We start from the raw sequence: 15,559 nt of genomic DNA, 5'->3' as shown, positions 1-15,559 counted from the left end.
GCCTGACCCGCGCATTAGGCTACTTCCCGGCCTCCGGGGCGATCCCCCGAAGCACGACCAAGACAACGGCTTACACCGGAGCCCCCGGACGGCGGGGCGCGTTTGCAGGAGGCGCCCGCGCACAGCCGACGAGCGGGAACCCGCACCGGCACCAGGGACGGACCCAGCCCGGAAGGGGCGGCGTGCGGGGATGCCCGGGGCTGGAGCCGGGCGGGGACCCCCACCGCGGCGGCCCGGCCCCCTAATTCCCGCCCGCTCGTCGGCCCCGCCTCCCCCCCCCCCCCCCCCCACCGGCGCCCAGATTCCGAGGACCCACCCGGACCCGGCCCGGCGCCCCGGCCCCCGCCCCCAAGGTGGCGGTCACGTGGCGTGCGACCCGGAGGCGGAACCGGCCTGCGCTGCGCCGACCTCGGCTCCCAGAGCGCGGGGGACCTGCCGGGCCTAAGGGACCGTGCGCGCCTCTCCCCCCCCCCCCCCGGCCCCGCCGCGCTCGGCCATGCGGCCCCCGCGCTCCCGCGCCGCGCCGCTCGCGCTCCTGGTCGCGCTGCTGGCCGCGCCCCCGGCCCTGGCCGAGGCCCCGCACCTGGTGCTCGTGGACGCGGCCCGAGCGCTGCGGCCCCTGCGGCCCTTCTGGAGGAGCACCGGCTTTTGGTGAGCGCTCCGCGCCGGGAAACTGAGGCCCGAGAGGCCGCTGTCGCCTGCATCCCGCCGCGCGCCTCTCCCAGGCCCGGGACGCGCTCCCCGCCCGCGATCTCCCTGGACCCCTTGTTGCATCGGAGGGACTCGGGCTCCCGCGCCCACGGCCGGCTCCTCCTTCCTCGTGGAGCCGTCCTGCAGTCAGACTGGGGTTTCCTCTGTCGGCCTGAGCCACGCGGTGTTTGCGTGCGCCCCGGGCTTTTCGGAGCGGGTACCCCGTGTGGTGGAGGCCTGCGGACGCTCGCTGATTTTGCCCGGCGGCCGCTGGGGGGCAGGCCAGGCTGCAGGCGGGGCTGCGGCGCAGGCCCCTCCCAAGGGGGCAGCCCCAGTGGAGTCGGACACGCCTGTAGGGGGCCTATCAACCCCCATCCCCCTCTCCGTGTCTGCCTATCTTCCCTCTCCCCGCAGTGTCTCCCACGCGCTCCCTGTCATTCTTACAACCAAGATCACCTGGCTGGTGGGACAAGGAACAGGGTATTGGGATGTGGTCCTCTCTCCTCAGGGAGCCCCCCATTTCCATAAACATGAGCCTCCGTGGCATTCCTGGCGTTAGGGGCCATTTTATTACATCAGGGACAGTAAAATTCATCGGCGGGCACTCCAGGGTCCAGCTGCTGGGGACTGCTGTCCCGGGGCAATCTGGGGCCCTGGATCTGTAGCTGCAGGGGCTGTTCTGGCGCCCCGCCCCTGGGGACTGATGGCCCATTCCCCCTTGTTCTGTCCCCAGTCCCCCGCTGCCTCACAGCCGGGCTGACCAGTATGACCTCAGCTGGGACCAGCAGCTCAACATGGCCTACGTGGGCGCTGTCCCCCACGGCGGCATCGAGCAGGTCCGGACCCACTGGCTGCTGGAGCTCATCACAGCCAGGTGAGTGATGGGGGCAGCTGGGCAGAGCCCCCTTACTGGAGACGAAGACCAAGGCCGAGAGGAGGCAGCGTCCGGGAGGACAGTGTGGCGCCGTGTGGGCTGTGATGGGGGCAGAGCGGAGGGGGTGTCCTGTTGCCCTGACGCCTCCTGGCAAAACGTCCTCGGTGGAGGAGGCCGCGCGGGGCCGTGGGGGCTCCCGGGGCAGCCCCGAGTTTGGGCACAGCTGGCTTCCCACCGGACAGGACTTGGAGGCTCGGGGTCAGGTGGGTGTCCCACTGCGCCAGCTTTGTGGCTGGAGCCAGCCCCGGAGAGCGTGCGCCCACGCACCTGGTGCCCCGTGTCCTCGGGTCAGGCTTTGCAGGAGCGCCGCCCAAGGGCTGAGCGGGACTTGGGTCGATCACGCCCACCTTTGGCCTTGCAAAGCTCAGCCTGGCCGAGGCGTGAGATGTAAGGAGCACTTGGGTGTGTGTTTGAAGGGCTCCCAGAGACACAGACCCTCCCGGCTGTGGCCAGTGGGACTGGGGCCGGGCGGGCCAAGGGAGGCCTCGCGATTGCCTCGGGCCCTTGTTCAAACGAGACGGTGACAGTCAGCGTCGGACTGACCCTGCGGCACGAGTACACACGGCACCAGGGCCCGGGGTGGCTGTGGTGGCTTGTTTCAAAGGCGTAGTTCCTGGATGTTCAAGTGTCCGAGTCCTTTGTGTGTTCCCTGGTTCTTCCAGGGCACAGCGTCGGTCTCGGGGCGGGGGCGGGGGCGGGGGGGGGGGGCAGTGGCGACTGTGCTCATTGATGTCAGAGACCGACGGCGTGAGGCTGTCTGCCCAGGGCTCCCGGAAGGGCGGTCAGGCTGGCGTCGGGCACCGGCCGCGCTAGAGGGTGGAGTCGGTGGCCGTCTGCTCCCCGTGGCGGGCTCGGGCCACCTGCACGGCGCTGTGCACGCTGTGGAACAACTGCCCCTCCTCGGCCGCGTCCCCCGTGTCGTCCCCGAGGAACCCGCCTCTCCTCAGGGTGTCCCTCACCGGGGGACTGCAGCAGGCCAGGAGCAGCGCGATGCCCAGGGCCCTGTAATCTCGGCGCAGGTCCTGCAGCGCGGCCACGCCGGCCGCGTCCAGGAACAGCAGCGGAGCGCAGTCGATGACCACCGCGTGGAAGCCGGCCGCCGGGGGCACCAGCCGTGCGGCCGTGCTGCTGGCTGGGCCCGGGTCCGTGCCCTCGACGGGGTCTCCCTCGCCGACCCTGGCCTCCGGGCCCCGCTCCTTCCTCGCGGTGGCCGCTGTCCCCGCATCCAGCCCCGTGAGTCTGTAGAGTGACCGCAGGAAGAAGTCCTTGTTGGCGTAGTAGAGCGGCCCCGCGAAGCGGAACACGTGCACGCCCGGCTCAGGGACCAGGCCCTCAAACTCCGCGGCGTCCTCGTAGAAGCCCGAGTCCCCAATCTGAGCGAGCAGGGTGGCCCGTGGGCGTTGCGTGCGGCCAGCCAGGCTGAGCAGGGACAGGAGGACGCCCGCCAGCAGCCCCGCCTCGACGCTGACCAGCACGCAGGTGGCCGCGGTGGCCACCCAGACCAGCGCGTCGGCCGGGCTGAGCCGCCACAGCTGCGGGACGTCCCTCGCTTTGCGCAGGGCCCCGCGCAGGCTGACGATGATGACGCAGGCCAGCACGCTCCGCTGCAGGTCCCGGAACAGCGGCGCCAGCACCAGCAGCACCAGCAGCACCACGGCGGCGCTGACCACGCTGGACAGCTGCGTGCGGCAGCCGGTGGCCGTCTTCACCAGGCTCTTGGACAGGGCGGCGCTGGTGGCGAAGCAGTGGAAGAAGGCAGGCAGCACGTTACAGCAGCCCACGGCCAGCAGCTCCTGGTTGGCTCGCACGGAGTAGCCGTGGCTCCGGGCGAACATCTCCGCCAGGGACACGGAGAAGGCGGAGCTCACCAGCGCCAGGGGCACGGCGTCCAGCACCACGCGCCGCATCAGCCCAGGGTCGGGCAGCCGGGGGGCCACGAACCCGGTGGGGATGTCGCCGGCCACGCTGGAGCCAAAGCGCTCGTGGAGCCGCCCGAAGTGGGACGCCAGCGTGGCCGCCACGATGACCAGCAGCTCCGTGGGCAGCGGCACCTTCAGGCGGTGGCGGCAGCGGTCCGACAGCTCCTTAGCGGCCAGCAGCACGGCCAGGCACGTGGCGCTGGTGAGCACGTCGCACAGGTTGGCCTGGCCGGCGCCGCGCAGGAGGCTCAGCCACGTGCTGACCACCATGCCCGGCCCTTGGTGCCGTGGGACCCTCACGCCCAGCAGGTGCTTCAGCTGGGAGGTCAGGATGGTCACCGAGGCCCCCATGGCAAAGCCGTCGAGCAGGGGCTGTGAGAGGTAGGTGGACACGAAGCCCAGCCGGAGGACCCCCATGAGGACCTGCGGACAGAGCGCGGTCAGGGCAGCGGTGCCGCCGACGGGGCGGCCGCGGCCCAGAGCCCCACACCCCTCCTCGCGGCTGCCGCCGCTGCCGCCGCCGCTGCTGCTTTCCCGGACGGACTCTGTCTGGAGTCCCTTGCCCCCGCGCGTGCACACACAGGCACGGCAGACACGGAGGTGCACGTGTGCCCTTACACGCTCGCTTCTGCTTCTCTCACACGTGCGGGCTCCAGGCGCTGGAAAGCCGCTCCCTTCTCCTGTCCTGCGGGTGGCACTGTCCCCTCTCCCCAGAGACCTGCGGCCCTTGGGAGGGTGTGAAATCAGGGCGGACGGGCCAGGCCGTACCCGGCCAGCCGTCCCTGGACAGGGTCCCTGTTCCTGGGCACCCTCAGACCCTCGGGTGCCCCGTCCGGGCCGCCACCCCGTGCCCTCCTGCGCCTATGCCTGCCCCGCCCTTGCTGGCTAAACCCGCTGCCCTCTGAGGCCTTGACCCCGCACCGCCCTGGCCTTGGCCCTTCTGGGGGTGGCGAGCGAGTGAGGGGCCTGCTCTGAGTGGCTGAGCGGGCGGTCCGGACCTGCGCCCGGGCTCTGCAGAAGCCCAGTGCGGTCAGCCCCTCACCTGGTAAATCCCAGCCACCAGCGTGAGGGCGGTGGCGACCTGGATGGCGTAGCAGTCCTGCCCGCAGTCCCGTGGCCTGAGCACCAGCGTGGCCGAGGCGTTGAGGGTGGTGCCGTTGTCCCCGGACCCCGGGCCGTCCCGGGCAGGGTCAAAGCCAGCCAGCAGGAGCTCGCGTTCCACCACCTGGCCCACCATGAGGCAGAGCAGGCTGAAGATGCCCATGGACACGTGGCGCGAGGTGCCCATGAGAAAGTAGATGAGGTTCGCGAAGAAGGACGTGTACAGACTGTAGATGGGCTGCAGCCCTGCCAGGAGCGAGTAGGCGATGGCCTGCGGCACCAGGATGATGCCGATGACCAGCCCGGACATGACGTCGCCCGCCAGGGCCTCCCGCGGGCGGTAGTGGCGCAGCCAGCGTGTGGCGGGGAGCAGGTCCTGCGCCAGCGCCCAGGCCCCGCGCGTGCTGCAGGCGCAGCCCCGCCACAGCCTGGCTTTAAGCATCTCGCGCAGGCCTGGGGGCCCTGGGGGCCGCCGGCGGACCAGCACCAGCCCCCCGCCCTGCTGCGTGCAGTCGGGGGACACGTCCATCCTGGGAAGACCTGAAACAGAGGTGGGCATCCCTGCTGGGGTCAGCGGGCGGCACAGAGACCCAGACTCGCATGCGGCCAGACCCAGCTCCGCTGCTCCCGGCCCACCTCCCCGTGCCCACGTCCACGCCAGAGGCCCCCCCTCGCCATCACCCAAGCCGGCGGGGTCCCTCCGGCGGCCCTCCCATCACCGCTGCACCATGGGCCCTGGGGCTTAGAGGAAGAGCGCCTCCTGGTGCCCCCTGTTGAACCTTGAAGATAGGGAGACCCCAGATCTTTGCTCGCGGAGGGGCTGCTCACACAGCAGCACTCGCTATACCCCCCGGTCCTCGGGGCAGAATTCCCGGGACGCGCTTTGGGAGGCTGATCTTAGACGAGGCCAGCCGGGAGGGAAGTGGGGGTGGCTGGTGTCTGTCACCTGCCCCGTCACCTGGGACCGCGGGACACACTCCTGGGTTGGGTCTCAGACCACACGGGTGCACCATGGAGCGCAAGTCTGGGACTATCCCTTGTGTCCCAAGGGCATCTCACCTGCTGGGGCCCGGCCCCGTCCTTGACTTCTCACTCGCTGGCCCAGGACACGCGGCCTGCGGTTTCGCTGGGGTGTGGAGGACGGCCTGGCAGGCACAGCCCCCCGTGAGCACTAGGGGGACATCATGAGTTGTGTTTCCTTCCTGTGGAGACCTCACCACGCAAGGGTCCCCCCAAGCCCCCCAGGGTCTGGGTGTGTGGCATGAGGACTGTCGAAATGGCATCTGCCTGGTGCCTGAGGGGCCGGAGAGAAAACCCGAGAATCGTCCTGCCCCTCCCCTTCACCCAGGGAGCCGGCCTCTGCTGTGGCTTTGAGGGCCCCACGGCCCTGCGGCGGGGCCCCGGGATGATTCTTACCTGGGGAGCCCCTCACAGGCCGGGTGGGCGGGAGGGTAGCGAGGCCCCTGGCTTGTCAGCGCTCCAAGGCCCGACTCTGCCGGCCGCCTGCACGTCCAGAGCTCTCTGGCTTGTTAGCCGGTGGGGACGTGTGGACGGCGGGTTCTGAGGCAGAGCCGGAGCCAGGAGCCGGGCCGCGGCAGGTCTGGCGCCCGCCGCGGGCAGCGCTCTGTGGTTACCATGTGACTGCTTAGCCAAACTGGGTTTGCGGTTCAATTATTTACCCCAAAGATTGCTGAGTCATGGGTTTCCCCCAGATGAGCGTTACCTGAGTGGCTAACCCAGGGAGTTGTGCTGTAATCCCAGCTCACAAGTAAGTGCGAGTGTGTGCACCTCTGGTAAGCTCCCATCCCCCCATGGGGCTCCAGGTGCGGGACAGCGTGGGTGAGGGCAGCAAAGAGCTGGCGCAGGGCGCGTGGGTCCTGGGGTCCTCTGGGGGGCGGGAGGCGCGCGAGCCCAGCCAGCCCTGGGATGTGAGCCTGCAGCTCTGGGGCCCGTTGCCGTGGTCGCACGACTGACCAAGGGTGGGCAAGGATGAGAGGGGTACCCGGGTCGGGGCTGGTCGCCTCATCCCATGACATCCTCCCTCTTCTGCCATGAGACGGTTCTGGTCTGCTCTGGAGCACGGGCCAAGTGTACCTGAGCCAGCCGGGCACCGGGCAGCCGTGTCCCAGCCTCTGTTCTGTGGCCTCTTGTGGAAAGCAGGCGCGGGGCCGTTGCTGAGCATGTGTGTGCACATGCACGTGGACTGCTGTGGGCGGGGCGGGGGGGCCGCCAGGCATCGGGACACACTGCCAGCCAGGTTTGCCCTTCTTGCCGTGGGGTGCGGGTCCAACCCCCGGTGACTGGCAAGTGCCCGGCCTTGCCGCGGCTCCGGTCTCTCTGAGGCAGGTGGGGTCTGCCTGGGAGAGCTGGAGTGAAGGCGATCCCTTTAAATGATTACTCTCATGCCCCACGAAGGGTGGACGGCTGTTTTTAACACGATTCTGAGTCTCAGGTCCCCCACCTTTACACCCAGTGAAGGGGAGCCCCCTCCCGCCATGTTGAAGGGCTACGTGGGAAGAGCCCATCCCAGGGGGCTTTCCCGTCTACCCGGGACAGAGCTGAGGGTCTTCCCTCCACCTACCCCCCCAGAGTCCAGCCCAGGACCCGCTTGGCCCCTGGTGGGGAGCTGTTTGCCCAGACCAGAAACCGTGTTTTGGGCTGGGGGGACAAGCTAGAGCAGTTCCGGGCTTCGGACCCCTCCCTGGGGCAGATGACGTTCACCTCAGGGTGCAGAGAGGAGGGTAGCTATTGAGGGGGTCATATAAACTTTATCTCCTGTCCCAGCTACTGGCAAGGGGGCAGAGAGAGAATTCCTTGGGTGGCCTGCCAGGCGGGAGCCTCATCGCCCTTGGGGGTCTCCCTAGATGGGGTACAGAGCACAGGCTGTGTGACACAGAGGACTCGGGCACAGAGCAGCGGAGGCCAGGGCAGATACGCGTGTGTGCATGCTGGGGTGGGGGATGGGGCCTGGGTGCTGGTGTAAGAAAGGGGGTACCTGGGGTGGGGACCTAATGTAGGGAGGAGCCGTTCCTCTGTCTTAGGAAGGGGGGGCAGGGGTCTCTGGAGGTTCTGGGGTGAGATTCGTGGCAGGTGGAGATATTTCAGGGAGGGGCTCTTTTGGCCCATCAGAGCCCCTGTCCAGTCAGATGCAGCATGGAGGCTGGCCTTGGGCTGGCCTTGGTGGCAGGGATCGGACCTCATAACCCTGCAGCCCCTGCCCAGGCTGCCTGCCTAAATCAGGCGAGGAGATAACAGTGAGGTCACATGTGACCTTTGAGAGAATTTCAGGACACCACCCCCAACCCTGCCCCCACCGCGTCCCTCTGCCTGTTTCTTTGTGCATTGAGGCCGGCGACCTTCACCTGGGGTCTGGTGGGGCACAGAGGGACCTGTGGTTCTGGGCCCCTGCCTGCCAGAGGGGCTGCTGACGCCCACACTGGCGCTAAGGTGGGCGCCGGGAGGGAGCTGCAGACCTCACTGGGACGGGCGCCGTGGGGTCTAGTACAGATCGGCAGGAACCTCCCTCGGGGGACCGCTGCCCAGCTCTGTGCCACATGGTTGTTCCCTTAATATTTGCCCGCAAATCACCGTTTCAAGAGATCAAACACACTCCTTTGGAAAGGAAACATTGCATCCTGACCCTAAGTGCGAAGAGGCGGGGCCGACCACCTCCGGGGCCCTGGAGACCGGACGCGAGAGCTTCTCCCTAAAGACACGCCTACCGCGAGCCCCGAGGTTCTAGGTGGCAAGGTGGAGAGTGAGCGGCCTCTGCCGCGCTGGCCTGGAGCCTGACACCCCCCTACCCCCGTCCCCGGACCGAGGCTGCAGGTGCGCCGGGGGATCTGCGCTGCATCTCCCCCTCCGAGCCGCCCGGGCCGGCCGTGCGCTCCGCTCCCCTCCCCTCCTGTCCGTGTGCGCCGGGAGCGCGCGCCCCCGCCGCCGAGCACGCGCGGCCGCGGCCCCGCGCTCACGCGCTCGTGCCCCCCCCCCGCGCCCCCCCTCCCCTCCCCCCCGCGCACTCACCGGCCCCGGCGCAGCTCTGCCTCCGGCGCACGCGCTCAGGCCCTGCCGCGGGGGCCCCCGGAGCCGCCGCCCGCCGCCGCGTGCGTGAATGAGGCCTTTGTGCCGCCGCCGCAGCCCCGGCCCTCGTGCCCACGTTCGGACCCTTGCGCGGGGCCGCGGAGTGGGGGCCGGGCCCTCCGAGAGCCGCGCCTCGCTGCGGGCGGAGTGCTGGGGTGGGCTGCACGCTTCACCTCGCTGCTCAGCCCCCTCCCTAAATTAGGTTTCTCAAACCTCTCTCTGAACGGGGCCGGGCAGAGGGAGACCAAGGTGCGGACGGCGGGGCCTAAGGACCGTTCCCGGGGTTCGTTGGCCAGGGGTCGCCTCTGAGGTCGGGTCTTCTGGCCCCTGGGGCAGGTGTATTAGCCCCCAGATTATCCTTGGCTGCCGAGGCTGGCTGGAGAAGGGGACACTCATATCTACTCAGGGTGACAGGCTGGCGATGCCTCTGCCGCTGGGGCTCCCCCGGGGTACCCCCCCCCACCCCCCCCCAGCCCAGGACAGCAAGTGCAGGAGCATTGATCTGAGCCCCGCGGTGCCCCCTACCCAGTGTAAGCTCAGCAGGCCGGGATTACCGCTGCTAGGGTGTGCAGAGAAAGCCCGGAGCCCCTGCATATGCCTTCACTTTCCACCGGGTCACCCCACCACCCGTGGCCCACGCCCCCTCCCCCACAGTAGTGGGACTTTGGAACGGTCTGCTGTGTGCATTTAATTTTTACCCAACTGCTTGTTAGTTTTCTTTGCTACCGGCTGTGACCTTTGGATGCGGGAGAAACGGGTGAGGGAGGTGATCCCCGCTGCCCACAAGCTCATCCTGCTGAGCCCCTGGTGGGAAGACGCACCCCTACACAGAGGGGCCAGCCGGCAAGGGGAGGCAGGGTGCGGGGCCCAGGACGGGCAGGGGGCACTGGCGCGTGGTTGGCTGGACTTGGTCCCTCAGGTGGGCTTCGGAAGCCAGACCCGGGGTCGGCCTTGACCTCGTAGGAAGTGAGGGGTGGGGGAGGGAAGGACGTGGGGGGGGGGCGTTGACTCGTCCATGTCCTCGCTGTGTCCGGGAAGACGACGCTGGGCCGGCCAGGCTGGGGCGTGGGATGGGAGGTTGACAGATGAAAAGCTGTCGAGGGCCGGATCGCGTCGTGACCCCCCACCTGGCCGGACTGCCGACCGCTCAGGACAAGCCCGGCCGCCACAAGAGGGCGCAGTGCAGGCCCTCCTGACATTTGGCACCTCCCTCCCGCAGATGGAGCCACAGAGCAGGTGTGTTCTCACACCTGAGCCCCTGCCACCCACCTGCCTGTGCTCCTCACTAGGCCACACCCCTCCCCTGCCCAGGCCCACCCCGGGCTCAGCGCTTGCTCCTGCGCTGCCCCACCCCCACTGCGCCTGACCGAAAGGCCGCCGGCTTCCACCGCCAGCCCCCAGTGCCAGCTCTACCCCTGGATGTCCGCCTCCATGTGGGCTCACCCCTGCCTGCCTCTGCCACCTGCACCCCTGCCCACCTAGCTGCTCAAGCGAAGTCCGAAGCGTTGTGTAAGATGTCCCCTGTTCATCAGCAGACGTCCCTCTGCTGTAGGTCCTTCCCGCTGCCTTTGTGGCCACCACCCAGTCCTGGCCCTACACCTCTGCCTGGGGCCCTTTCAAAACCAAGGTAGAGCTACGGGGACAGTAAAAGGGTCATCGATTGTCAGGGGGAGGCGGGGAGGGTGAACAGCCGGAGCCCGGGGCAGCTTTAGGGCAGCGAAGCAGCTCCGTGTGGCGCCAGGGTGGTGGGCGCCTGCCATCACGCGCTCGTCCAGACCCACGGGACGTGCACCACCGAGGGTGACCCTGCTGTGGACTCGGGGTGATGGCGACGCCTCGGCTCCAGCAGGCGCACCGCCCGGTGGGGATGTGGATCGCGGGGGAGGCTGGGGGGGGGCCGGGGGCGTGGGACATCCCCGTGCCTCCCTCACGTTGGCTGTGAGCCTAGATCTCTTAAGGGGCTCCTGGGTGGCTCAGTCGGTTAAGCGTCCGACTTCGCTCAGGTCATGATCTCGTGGTTCCCGAATTCGAGCCCCGCGTCGCGCTCTGTGCTGACAGTTCAGAGCCTGGAGCCTGCTTTGGATTCTGTGTCTGCCTCTCCCCTGCTCAAACTGTGTCTCTCTCAAAACTGAATAAACATTAAAAAAAATTTTATTAAAAACTGCTCTTAAAAAAGAAAGTCTTAAAGTCGTGGCAGTGCTCCACTTGGACCTCTGAAAGGGGCCCCATTTCCTTGTGAGTCGGTCCCGTCCTCACCATGGGCACAAGGCCTCCAGTGACCTGTCACAGCCCGCACCCTGTTCTGCCCCAGGCACACTTGATGCTTTCTGCTGCTTGACAACCACAACTTTATTCCTACACCAAGACCTTTGCACGTGCTGCCTATCTGTTCCCCGAGGCATTCTTGCTGGCCTGCCTCATTACTTGGTTGTTACTTCAGAGAGGCCCTCCCTGCCTGACCCTTGGCTCCCTGTCACTTCTCCCTCGTGGTACATCTGATGTGTCCTTAAAGATTCAAATAGTTGCCTGATGATTTCTGTCCCCTGTCAGAATGTGAACCCGGAGGAAATTGGGCCCCGGGCTGGGGTGGGTGTGGGGGGGGTGGGGGAGGCTGCCCTTCAGAAAAGGGGTTTTCTGACTGCCCATGTTGCCTCTCGGAGTGTGGGGAGGGGAGAGGAGTACTGTTGAGACAACTCTGGAGCCCTGACCTCCAGGTGATGCAAGACACAGGCATGGCACCCACCAGGTCCTACCAGGCTCTTCTCCCATGGCTCCCCAGTCCACGGCCAGCTGTCTTCAGTGTGCTTTGTCCTCCCCTACTCCGTCCCGTTGTATCTTTTCCAAAAGACCTGCCTGCCTCGTGCCATGCCTGAGCCCAAAGGCTTGGGCATGGGGTTCAGGCACAGGCACACCAGTTCATACTAGGCTGTGAACGACCGGTAGGCTTCCGTCGTTGGCGTTTTCCAAAGACAGGGACCCTTGAGGAGTCTGGATCTGAACCCTGTGTGGCACCTTGCAGGCTCCCTGCCTGCATGCACGTGGCTTCAGTTCCAGCCTGGGGCCCACTTCTCTCTGTGCTGACATCGAGTGTCCTTGTATAGGGGGTCAGCGGAGCAAGGCCTGAGCTACAACTTCACCCATCTGGATGGGTTCCTGGATCTTCTCCGAGAGAACCAGCTCCTCCCAGGTGAGCAGCCAGCCCCACCCTCTGTCTGCCAGTCCTGCCCCCTCCCCACCACCCGGCTCCTCTGCGTCCGCACTGGTGAGGCACCAGGGAGGCTGGCCTCTGTGCCGGCACGGTGGAGCCCCGGCTGGGTGGAGCACGGGGGCCGTGTGGCAGGCGGGCGGCAGGACAGCTACCTTCTTGTGTCGCAGGCTTTGAGCTGATGGGCAGCCCCTCCAAACGCTTCACCGACTTTGAGGACAAGCAGCAGGTGTTTGAGTGGAAGGAGCTGGTCTCCCTCCTGGCCAGGAGATACGTTGGTGGGCAGGGCACAGGCCTGAGCGGGAAAGGGGGGGTGCTCCTGGGGAGGCTCCTCCCGCATCACCCCGGCCACCTTGTTGGCCTCTGTCACGAACCCTGGGCCAGGGCCTCCGGATGGGGACGGCAGGCCAGGCAGGGTGCAGTGGGCCCACGTGGAATGACATGTCGTCAGCACCTCCAAGCCTCCAACCGTGGGCCCGTCTCCCTGGGAGTTGGGATAGGCATGGCCTTGCCCCTGGGGGGCACGTGTGCCAGTGGGGACACTCTGCAGACAGGTACGGACTCTCCCACGTTTCCAAGTGGAACTTCGAGACGTGGAACGAGCCGGACCACCACGACTTTGACAACGTGTCCATGACCTTGCAAGGTGGGGGGCACCTCCTGGGGTCCTGTGGGCTGAGAAGGGGCGGGGGCATCACCTCAGGCGCTGGCGTGTGGATTCCGAGGTCCCTCCCCCACCCAGGCTTCCTGAACTACTACGACGCCTGCTCCGAAGGCCTGCGAGCCGTCAGCCCCGCTCTGCGCCTGGGCGGCCCTGGGGACTCCTTCCACCCCTGGCCGGGCTCCCCGCTGTGCTGGGGCCTCCTGGGCCACTGTCACAACGGCACCAACTTCTTCACGGGAGAGTTGGGCGTGCGGCTGGACTACATCTCCCTCCACAAGAAGGTACAAGCGCTGGGCCCCCGCCCCTCCCCCGGCCGGGCACCCCCCCCCCCACCCCCCCCCCCCCCCCCCCCCCCCGCCGCAGCCCTACCCGCGCTTAAGCGGCAGTCACGTGAGCTGGCCCCAGAGGTCCTGAAGCCCGCCTCCCCAGGGCGCGGGCAGTTCCATCTACATCCTGGAGCAGGAGCAGGCGGCCGTGCAACAGATCCAGCGGCTCTTCCCCAAGTTCGCAGACACCCCCATTTACAACGACGAAGCTGACCCGCTAGTGGGCTGGTCCGTGCCGCAGCCTTGGAGGGCCGACGTGACCTACGCGGCCCTGGTGGTGAAGGTAGGCCCGTCCGAGGACCTCCCCCCGGGGCGGCGTTCCTTACTGGGAGGGCGGGTTCCAGGGGGGCGGCCTGGGACATCCCGACCCCCTGGACCCCCGCAGGTCATTGCGCAGCACCAGAACCTGCTGGTGGCCAACACCAGCTCCCCCGTGCGCTACGCGCTCCTGAGCAACGACAACGCCTTCCTGAGTTACCACCCGCACCCCTTCACGCAGCGCACGCTCACGGCGCGCTTCCAGATCAACAACACCCGCCCGCCGCACGTGCAGCTGCTGCGCAAGCCGGTGCTCACCGCCATGGCGCTGCTGGCCCTGCTGGGTAACCCCCCCGCCCCGCCTTCCCCGCGCCCACGGGGCTGCCGGTGCACCCGGGCCGGGGCTCGGTTAGGCAGGGGGTCGTTCCAGGCCCTAGTGGTGACCGTGTCCTACCGGGGGTGGGGGCGGCTCTTGCCCCAAGCGGTCCAGCTCCCCCCCCCCGCCCCCCCCCCGCCCCAGCGCGCTGGGCCGCAGCGGCTGTGACGGGCGGGGCGGGGCGCCTCCCGGTGGGGGACCCCTAGTGGCGTGGGGGGCGGGGCTGAGTGGCAGGAAGCGAGGCCCCGGGAGGGCAGAGGGGCTGCGACTGCCGCCTAGCGACAGCCCCGCTCCCCGCCTCCTAGACGGCGAGCAGCTCTGGGCCGAGGTGTGGCAGGGCGGGACGCTGCTGGACAGCAACCACACGGTGGGCGTCCTGGCCAGCGCGCACCGCCCGGCCGGCCCCGCTGACGCCTGGCGCGCCACGGTGCTGGTCTACGCGAGCGACGACACGCGCACCCACCCCAACCGCAGCGTCGCCTTGACCCTGCGCCTGCACGGGGTGCCCCCGGGGCCTGGTGAGCTGGGGTCCCGGGGAAGGGGTGGCTCTGGAGGGGGCGGGCCCGGCGAGGCGTGGCCGCAGCGTCTGGCTCCGCAGGCCTCGTCTACGTCACACTCTACCTGGACAACCGGTTCTGCAGCCCTCACGGCGAGTGGCAGCGCCTCGGCCGGCCGGTCTTCCCCTCGGCAGAGGAGTTCCGGCACATGCGCGCAGCCGAGGTCCGAGGGCAGGGTGGGAACGGGGCGGGGAGGCTCCCAAGGTCCCAAGGCCCCGAGTACCAGTCCCTGCCCCTAGGACCCGGTGGCCGCGGCGCCTCGCCCCTTCCCTGCCAGCGGCCGCCTGACGCTTCGCCCGGAGCTCCCACTGCCCTCACTCCTGCTGGTGCACGTGTGCGCACGCCCAGAGAAGCCGCCAGGCCAGGCAAGTGGCGGCCCCTTCCCCCACTGCCCGGGTCCCTCCAGCCCCCCCCCCCCCCCCCCCCCCCAGTCACGACACCTCTCTCCCTGCAGGTGACCCAGCTCCGGGCTCTGCCCCTGACCAGTGGGCAGGTGCTCTTGGTCTGGTCAGATGAGCATGTGGTCTCCAAGTGCGTGAGTGGGTTCATTCCCGGTACCCCTAATCCCCGTTCTGTTCATCCTCCCCCTGCCCTCCACTCTGGTCCCCAGAGGCTGCAGTGCCCACATGGTCACTCAGCTGTGGTCCTCCAAGCCCTCTGCCCCTCACACCCTGGCCACCGCTGTTTACACAACCACACAAATGGCCCAAGACGCCACACCTGTTGATGGGGGAGCAGGATGCCCACAGGGGACATTTACAGGTGGCAGTCGGGCTCCTGTCCCCTCTCTTCATCGAGCTGGCCCGTCATCGTTGCAGGAAGAGTACGGGGACCCGGGAGGAGTCAGAAAAGGGGCTGTAGGCAATAGGGCTGTAACTCTACGGTGTCTACACTCGCCCCACCTGGACACCAGCCCCGGTCCTGACTGACCTTCCCAGGTGCCTGTGGACGTATGAGGTCCAGTTCTCTGCAGGTGGTGAGGGGTACGCTCCCGTCAGCAGGAAGCCGTCGACCTTTAACCTCTTTGTGTTCAGCCCAGGTATGTTCACCCATCGCCCTGGCCTCGGCACGGTGTTCCCTGGGGTGGGGTCCAGGGCTTCGTAAAGGGCAGGGTTAGGGGACTCCAGGAACCTGGGGCGGGTTCAAGGAGCCACCCACTCGACAACACGCGTGTTTGTTTGCCTCAGACACAGCTGTCACATCTGGCTCCTACCGGGTTCGAGCGGTGGACTACTGGGCCCGACCAGGCCCCTTCTCGAACCCTGTGCAGTACGTGGAGGTCCCTGCCCCGTGAGGGCTGCCGCTGCCCAGTGACTGTGAGCTGGAGCTGACCGGTGACCCCGGGCGGCCAGGAGCTGAGGCGGGCTGGGCCACCGCCGGCCATCACTTGGCTCTGTTCACCTTGTCCTGTGACTTGCTCACCTCCTTAAAGTGCCTTTCCGCTCATCA

General features: G+C 68.0%; 2 protein-coding genes across 5 annotated transcripts; one reads left to right on the top strand and one right to left on the bottom strand.

Annotated features, from left to right (window-relative positions):
- The first annotated feature begins 496 nt into the window (after positions 1–496).
- On the top strand, positions 497–15,559 carry IDUA (alpha-L-iduronidase). 4 transcript variants are annotated; one of them, XM_042985190.1, is made up of 14 exons: positions 497–651; positions 1,424–1,564; positions 11,826–11,911; positions 12,100–12,207; positions 12,480–12,575; positions 12,672–12,874; positions 13,023–13,202; positions 13,305–13,521; positions 13,859–14,071; positions 14,152–14,273; positions 14,350–14,475; positions 14,565–14,641; positions 15,049–15,149; positions 15,298–15,559. In XM_042985190.1, exons 1-14 carry the CDS (start codon positions 497–499, stop codon positions 15,402–15,404), a joined length of 1,932 nt encoding a protein of 643 aa, XP_042841124.1. In that variant the 3' UTR covers positions 15,405–15,559. The 4 variants fall into 4 exon arrangements, with proteins under 4 accessions (XP_042841124.1, XP_042841125.1, XP_042841126.1 ...); XM_042985191.1 differs by having other exon boundaries at positions 570–651; positions 13,056–13,202; XM_042985192.1 differs by having other exon boundaries at positions 570–651; positions 13,419–13,521.
- On the bottom strand, positions 2,391–5,333 carry SLC26A1 (solute carrier family 26 member 1). The gene is made up of 2 exons (XM_042985189.1): positions 4,586–5,333; positions 2,391–3,966 (listed from the first exon to the last, which is right to left on the bottom strand). The coding sequence occupies exons 1-2, from the start codon at positions 5,201–5,203 to the stop codon at positions 2,434–2,436; spliced, it is 2,151 nt and encodes a 716-aa protein (XP_042841123.1). The 5' UTR covers positions 5,204–5,333; the 3' UTR covers positions 2,391–2,433.

This window comes from Panthera tigris, chromosome B1, assembly GCF_018350195.1.
Source record: "Panthera tigris isolate Pti1 chromosome B1, P.tigris_Pti1_mat1.1, whole genome shotgun sequence".
NCBI lineage: Eukaryota > Metazoa > Chordata > Mammalia > Carnivora > Felidae > Panthera > Panthera tigris.
This window is presented reverse-complemented; position numbering and strand designations above follow the sequence as displayed.

Bases quoted from the DNA above. Each gene is read 5' to 3' on its own strand.
- SLC26A1 (XM_042985189.1), bottom strand. From the start codon at position 5,203: ATGCCCACCTCTGTTTCAGGTCTTCCCAGGATGGACGTGTCCCCCGAC. The intron at 3,967-4,585 runs GTGAGGGGCTGA...CTCTGTCCGCAG, and splicing joins TGGTGGCTGGGATTTACCAG to GTCCTCATGGGGGTCCTCCG.
- IDUA (XM_042985190.1), top strand. From the start codon at position 497: ATGCGGCCCCCGCGCTCCCGCGCCGCGCCGCTCGCGCTCCTGGTCGCG. The intron at 652-1,423 runs GTGAGCGCTCCG...TTCTGTCCCCAG, and splicing joins TGGAGGAGCACCGGCTTTTG to TCCCCCGCTGCCTCACAGCC. The intron at 14,476-14,564 runs GCAAGTGGCGGC...CTCTCCCTGCAG, and splicing joins CAGAGAAGCCGCCAGGCCAG to GTGACCCAGCTCCGGGCTCT.